We start from the raw sequence: 7,813 nt of genomic DNA, 5'->3' as shown, positions 1-7,813 counted from the left end.
GTATTCTCAAACGCTTCACCTCCACTATTTCAAAATGCTTTATCTAAATTCACACGAAATTTTTAAGGTGTTTTCACGGTTCTAGAGGCAGATTGACAAAATTTTTACACTATTAACTGGAGAAACACTCTTGAAAACCCGCTAATCATCCCTGTGGCCTTGGAAAATAGTCTTGGTGTGGGAGCAAAGCGTTTCTGAATACAGCAGGCCTAAGGACTGTCTGTCAAGGGTACGACTCATTCCCTCTCAGAGAGACACTGAGCTAACTTCTCAATGTATTGCATAGATTTCAAGGAGGAGGAGGAGGAGGGGAGGGAGGAGGAGGAGGAGGAGGAAGAGAAAGAGGAAGAGGAAGAAGAAGAGGAAGAAAAAAGAAAAAAAAGAGAAGAAGAAGAAAAAGAAGAAGAAGAAGAACTTCTAATTACAGTTTGCCTTATTTGAAAATTGTGACCATTTCAAAAACTTGGCAAGGCCTAAATGAAAAATGTGTGACCACATATTTATTTAGTATAACTTACCTCAGAGATTCAAAAGTTAAAAGAAAAAGTTTGTAACTGTAAATCCTCACCGTAGTTCATGTGATTCGCTTCTGTGTGTGGCTTAGCCAAACTTGGTCCACTTCTTAAGGGCAATAAAACATACAGAAAGGATATTTATGTCCTTAGAATTACTCTCGAACCTCCAAAAACAAAAGTGTCGATCTTACTCTAAAAATATCAAACCATTGGTTAAGACAGGGCAGTGAAGAACCTGTCACAGCAGGGCCACCTGTCAGACCCGCCTCCACGATGTAGATGTATTAATGTTAGTATTAAACCCTTTCGTCAGAATCTTCCCCACAGCCAGCCACCTGACTCTGGTCTGCCACTCCCTTGACCACCACCGCCACGCCACCCAAAAGGGTGGACAGACTGTTCCCCCAGCAGGAAACACCTAGTGGTTTGTACTTCAAAACTGACTTTTAAAATGGATTGATCAATACTAATTAAATGTTTACATTTCACTACCACTACCATGTCATCTTCCTACCTACAAGTCATAAAGAGTCAATGATAAGGCGTTTGATTGTATTGTACAGTAATTAGATTACGGCTAACTCAGGAAGCATCGTTAGCGAGTCCTGCCGATAGTGTAGGTGGGGTGAGGGTAGTGAGTCTTGCGGGGCGCGTTGACTAGAGTGGGCAGGCCAGAGTAGGCGAATCCTGCTGGAAAATCGTAGTTGAAATCTTTTTCAAAGTATCGGTAGGGAGACGTGTAGCCGTGAGACAGGTGGTTGCGGATGGGCCTGAGATGAGTGGGGTGCTGTGACGTCGTGTGGTAATTGTGTGAGGTGAAGGAACCGTAAAGTTTCTGCTGAAGTAATTCCAATTCCCTAAGTTGTTCCCTTAAGGCTTCGAGTTTCTCCTGTTGTTTTCGATATTCAGCTTGCTGTTGTTGAAGCAGCTGCTGCTCTTTCAGCTTCTGCTCTTTCACTTGCTGGTGGTAGTGAGGCCGCTGTTGTTGTTGCAGCTGCGAAATGTGAGAGACGGAGCTAAAAGGTGGTGGAATGTCAAACGTGTCAGTGCCCTCCACGGCGCCGGTGAAGGCTGGCAGACCCGAGATGTGCGAGACCGGCGTGTCGGGACTAATGGGCAGGTCGTTCCCCAACACGCGGAAGCCTTTGTTGTCCGCCACGTAGGAGCGCACCACCTGTCGCCACGCCAGGAGAGGATTAAACATCAGGCAAGGATGTGCATCCATTGTAAGCCAGATCACAGGTGGCATAGACTTTCAATGAGATGCCAGTAAATTTACTTAAGCTAGCAAGCCACAGCAGCTCATCCAGCAGACAGCACGGCCTGAAATTTGAATTATTCAAGTTGTGCTCCCTGTTTGCCTCTATTCATTATTATTTTTCACAATTAAGTCAAGATCATTACTTACATTTTTTTCATATTATCCTATTGTATCTTTTTATGCGTATTCTTCTTGTTAGCCTTCCCTAGTAACTGTGTGTGTGTGTGTGTGTGTGTGTGTGTGTGTGTGTGTGTGTGTGTGTGTGTGTGTGTGTGTGTGTGATGCATTACATACCTCCATGGATCATATATATATACAAATGCGTAGTACTATACCAGCCAGCCTGCTACTGGTGGTTCCTTCACACCAGGACACACATGCACGCACCTGCTTCCCGTTTGGATCGTAGTAGCGGTAGGAGCCCACGATGGAGCCATCGGGCTGCTGCACCTCCACCTTCGCAATGCCGTCGCCAGTATTGTAGCCGTAGTTATAACGACCGCCCTTCGGATTCACGTAGTATGACCCGCGGTGCTCAGGCGCCATGGCGTACAGGGTATAGTCTCTGTTCACCTTGCTCGCCGAGTGCCCTGCCGTCCACTGCGCCGCAGCGCAGCAGAGGAACAGAAGCAGTACCTGGAAAATATATGCAAACATTAGATTATGAAAGAAAAAAAGTGGAAGATCTAGCAATTATGTGAGCGAGTCATTTTCGTTGTTAAGTAAAATTTTATTATGCTATAAACAAAGTTTCGACAAAAGAGAAAAAAGGTAGTTTTCTCTGACTACATAATTCAGCATAACGACGTCACAAATTCACACTCCAAATGAATAGATTAAAGAAATACCAATCTAAATACAAGATCAATAATATTTTAGATAACAAAATCACAAAGGTTCGACATATTAAGAAAAGCTGCAATGCCTTTGATCGATGGATGGGCGAGACAAATGTTCACCCAGTGTAAGTTGTCTAATTATGAAACCTAACACACGTCAAAGGAATATCATTTTAAAGAATTAATAGGGAGGACGAGTGGTGACCTGCACATTACTACTATACTCGGGGCCTGCAGAATGAGCGGCACACGGCCATGAACTTGGCACTGACCTGCATCACGTGTGCCTGCAGCGCCGCTATAGCCCGCGAACAGAAAAGACACGCGGCGCCCACAACACATGATGCTAGATGACGATTCCAGTTATGATGAGAGAGAGAGAGAGAGAGAGAGAGAGAGAGAGAGAGAGAGAGAGAGAGTGTGTGTGTGTGTGTGTGTGTGTGTGTGTGTGTGTGTGTGTGTGTGTGTGTGTGTGTGTGTTGGTCTTAGTAACTGATTCCATAACACAACGCCCTCAGTCAACAACGCTTCTCTGCGCCATGCGAGGATCAACAAAGAGACGAACAAAACAAGGTGAATAAGGAGATGCGTCTTATCTTTTTTTCATTATGCCATAATTGCACACGCCCCTAAGAGCCCCGCCCTGCTCAACCCCGTCCCCCATCCAGCGCACCTCCTTTTCCCTCACGCCATCACGCCGCCTTAGCCCATACGATCAGGTTCCTTAAGGAGTGTGTTCCCTTCTCCCGCTAACATCCTGCGGGCACTCAAAATAGGGTCGGCAGTGCGTGGGCAGGAGGAGCGGGCGTGGTGTGCCAAGTCTCAAGGTTTTGTGCACAATGTTCCTGGTTCCACCACCCACACGCTCCAGCCTCCATGAAGGCACCGGCCTGTTACACTGTCGTCGCCTTGTTAGCTGCAAAAGGATAGTGATTCCTGCACTTGTTGCACTGAAATGTTACGTAATTAGCTTCATCAAGGAGGGGACAGCCCCGTGACCCTGACAGTGGTGAGGTTGCCAACTCCCGTGAGAACTGAACCACTACGCCCCCTCGTCCTCCCTTATTTGGAGACGGGCCACAACAAACCAGCTGGCGTGAGGCGGCACCGCCCTACAACCCAACTGAAGTATCCTATCTTTGGCACAGGAAATGAGGATTTTGTATTTTTCCTGGAAAGTAATCATTTCTTATCTAAGAGCTGCCACTCGTCAACAACATCCACTGTTTGCTCTTCCCAAGAAATAGCACCTCCTAAGCACAGTCCAGAACCTGCTGCGCATCGCTCCTTGACGCCCACCTCGGCCTCCATGACGTCAGCAAAGAACCAAAACAAGTTTTTTCATTGTTCCATCAGGTCATTGTCAAGGACAAGGTTTTCATTTTTCATGTTATCTAGGGTAATTCTCCTTAGAATCGTTCCATATTCACGTGAAAGGAGAACACTATTATAGAGAGACCATTGATACTTGAAAAGCTCATTTCTGTTTGTTTATCACAGTTAATGTAACACAAGATACTACAACAGGTTCGTTTCACAGCTTTGTTCTCACTCTTGTCTAGACACACTCTTAAGAGTGCATCGAGCGAACATGTGGCAACATTTGAGTCACTGAAAGGTGAGCCGCGGCCAGCGAAGTGCATTCCAGTGAAGGAAAGATAAACAAACAATGACACGCGGGACCGAGGAAAGAGCGTAATATAGGAACGTTTATGAACCACTAAAGGCAAGAGACGTAAAGGAGTTGGAGGATGACGCTGCATATTGGTGACACGTGAAGATGTTATGAGAAAAAAATGAGGAAGGAAGGAACGGAAGGAATATAAGTGACGGCAAAGACATACGCAATAATAAGGAATAAGGATGAGAAGGAATTTAGCTAGGAAAATAAATGAAGGTAAGAATGAAGACAAGATTAAACTAAGAGTTTAAAATAAGAAAGAAGAAAGTTGACAGTAAGGAGATAAGAGTGAGAAACGTTTAGAAAACAGGCAAAGGAAGGAGCAGGAATAGGAACCAATCTAAGCATACAGGCAAAGGAATGAGACTTACTGAGATTAAATAAGGTTAGATGTTGAAATTAAGGTTACAAAAAGTGGAATAAGGTTCATAAAGGCTTGAATAAGGCCTAAAAAGAATGGAATGACGTCTAAAGAGAGTGGAATGATGGCAGCAAAGGGTGGAATGAGAGCTCAAAAGAGTGGAATTAGGCCTAGAGACTGGAATAAGAGCAGCAAAAGTGTGGAATAAGGTCTAAGAGAGAGGATGAGGCCTAAATAGAGTGGAACAAGGCCTAAGTGGGAGAAATGGAAGCATACAGTCAATACTCACGCGGGTGTTCATGGCGGCGGGGCGAGGAGCGGTCTGGGGAGGAAGGCCCCGCGCGGCACCTTATACTGAGCCGCCCACGCCCCCTGAGCACCTGCCTGGCCTGCTACTGCGTGTGAGCCCAGCAGCGCCTGTGTGGTGATTGGGAGGCGTGGTGAGACAGGTGTTTGCCTCTCACTCTGGTGGCATTGATGTTGAATACTTAATGAACTGATGAACATTTGAACATTTGATAATAATACATTTGATAATACAATATAATACACGCTGATGAGGACAACGACAACTGCAACAACAACAAAAAACACAACAACAATATCAGCAACAAGGACAACAGTAGCAATAGTAGTAGTAGTAGTAGTAGTAGTAGTAGTAGTAGTAGTAGTAGTAGTAGTAGTAGTAGTAGTAGTAGTAGTAGTAGTAGTAGTAGTAGTAGTAGTAGTAGTAGTAGTAGTAGTAGTAGTAGTAGTAGTTGTAATAATGATAATGATAATGATAATAATAATAATAATAATAATAACAACAACAACAACAACAACAACAACAACAACAACAACAACAACAACAATAATAACAATAATAATAATAAATAACAATAACAATAACACGAAATGAAGAAGATAAAAACATTAGAATAAGATTAAAATGATGAGGACAATGATGATAACAAGGAAGAGGAAGAAGAAAAGAAGGAGGAGGAGGAAGTGAAGAACAAAAATGAACCAATATCTGCCATAACCTACCACTGTTCTACACCTACACATTATGTAAGTGTGTACTCTCTCTCTCTCTCTCTCTCTCTCTCTCTCTCTCTCTCTCTCTCTCTCTCTCTCTCTCTCTCTCTCTCTCTCTCTTTATCTATCTATCTATCTCTATCTATCTATCTCTAGTTTCTTTATGTGATCTTTTATTTCCTGTTTTCTTTTCCTTGCTTTATTTTTTTTTTTTCCAGTCTCAATCATTTAGTTCGTGTCTGCTCACCACACACAACCTTGGGCCGCCTCACCACGCAGGAATCTCGGGCGCGGCGCAGGTGGTGTTCAAAAATGCTTGCGTGCATGTGTTAGATCTCTCACACCAGCTCTCCTCTACTTGGTCCAGAAGCCGCGAGTGCATTGCCGAGGGTTTAGAAATATTATAATGGCTTCTATGCGCATTTCCTGGGATTATTCTTGTTGTTATTATTGTTACTGTTGTTTTTTTCTTGCTGTTGATGTATATTTAGTACGCTTGGTGAGTTGTATGTTAACCCAGCTTTTCTTTCTTTTTTTTTTTGTGTGTGTGTGTATTTTTGTACTTCCACGTCTGCCTACTTTTGTTTTGTTAAATAATAGTATAAAAAATGAAAGCGTCACTATCATAAAGTTGGCCAATGACGCGATTTTCCTGTAAGAGGTCATTTTTTTGTGAGTTGTTTATAAGGTTTACATAAGTTATGCCTCTGTTCACTGACGCCTATACCTTTGATCACTCCCTTGTATTTTTATTTTTTTTCCGCCTGGCCTCCTCCGTCTCTGGTTCTCACGTACTGGAGTGGCGGCGCTCCACCTAAATTTAGTGAGCTTCCCAAATAGGCAAAGGCCAATCGGCACACACGTCACCATATCTACATACTTTTCTCATAATCTCCATATCACTTACTGCAAAAAATTCAAGGCTGTCGAAACAAAAGGAAAATCTCAATTGTGACTTTTATTATATTCAGAAAAGCGAGAGGAAGGTAAAAATAAAAGTGTTTATTGGAATAAGGAAAGATTGGCTCTGTCTTCTGTTAACTTCAGAAGAGAAAGAGGACGGGAAAGGAAAAATTGCGAATTAGAATAGTGAAAGACTGATGGAGAATATAAGACCACTGAACGAAAAGAAAAATCTAAATCATTCTATTTTCTTCAGATAAACAAGAATAACAAGACAACGAGAAAATTGTGCATTGAGTGAAACAGTGAGAGCGAATAGTGGGAGGTATTCGGCAGCACCTTTGCCATCGTGCATGTGTTGAGTATCGCTGGAAAGTATGACCACCGGGGTAACATTACGTAGGGATATAGTAGTTTTTGACGTCCTATCCCGAGTACTTTTCACTGTAGGTTTTCCAGGACATTTGTTTCCATGACTGACGATAGTTCAACAAGGCTTCTGTATCATAAATAGACAAAATACCCGTGAGAATCTGAGAAATGAGAGACCAAAATATTTCAGATCACAGACCATGAGTATCAGCCTGACACCACCACTATCACCACCATCACCACCAGCTCACCATCGCGCCACACACCTGCTGCCACCTTTTCCCACGTCACAGGTTGGCACAGGTTACGTAAGTGTATGAAAACCTTAAATGCATTTTGACGTCGTTGTCGCCTCATGTGGACGCCTTCGTGGACGCCCTCATATATAGTTAAATGACTCTTGAGACCTCAGTGCGCCTAAAGGTTGCTTTACCACGCGCCTCCCGAAAATGTTCTTGTGGTCTTCAGGTAAATAGTGTGTGTGTGTGTGTGTGTGTGTGTGTGTGTGTGTGTGTGTGTTTGTGTGGGTTTCACTGTTTGATCTGCTGCAGTCTCTGACGAGACAGCCAGACGTTACCCTACGGAACGAGCTCAGAGCTCATTATTTCCGATCTTCGGGTAGGCCTGAGACCAGGCCCACACCACACACCGGGACAACAAGGTCACAACTCCTCGATTTACATCCCGTACCTACTCGCTGCTAGGTGAAAGGAGACACACCCAAATATCTCCACCCGGCCGGGGAATCGAACCCCGATCCTCTGGCTTGTGAAGCAGCGCTCTAACCACTGAGCTACCGGGCCGTGTGTGTGTGTGTGTGTGTGTGTGTGTGTGTGTGTGTGTGTGTGTGTGTGTGTGTGT

The 7,813-nt window shown here is 44.0% G+C and overlaps 1 protein-coding gene across 2 annotated transcripts; it reads right to left on the bottom strand.

Annotated features, from left to right (window-relative positions):
* Nucleotides 1–645: 645 nt before the first annotated feature.
* On the bottom strand, nt 646–5,095 carry LOC123516229. Of its 2 annotated transcripts, none has more exons than XM_045275450.1 (3): nt 4,947–5,095; nt 2,164–2,412; nt 646–1,689 (listed from the first exon to the last, which is right to left on the bottom strand). In XM_045275450.1, the coding sequence occupies exons 1-3, from the start codon at nt 4,956–4,958 to the stop codon at nt 1,111–1,113; spliced, it is 840 nt and encodes a 279-aa protein (XP_045131385.1). In that variant the 5' UTR covers nt 4,959–5,095; the 3' UTR covers nt 646–1,110. The 2 variants fall into 2 exon arrangements, with proteins under 2 accessions (XP_045131385.1, XP_045131386.1); XM_045275451.1 differs by lacking the exon at nt 4,947–5,095 and adding an exon at nt 2,888–2,908.
* Nucleotides 5,096–7,813: the final 2,718 nt, after the last annotated feature.

Source organism: Portunus trituberculatus, chromosome 40, assembly GCF_017591435.1.
Source record: "Portunus trituberculatus isolate SZX2019 chromosome 40, ASM1759143v1, whole genome shotgun sequence".
Classification (NCBI taxonomy): Eukaryota; Metazoa; Arthropoda; class Malacostraca; order Decapoda; family Portunidae; genus Portunus; species Portunus trituberculatus.
This window is presented reverse-complemented; position numbering and strand designations above follow the sequence as displayed.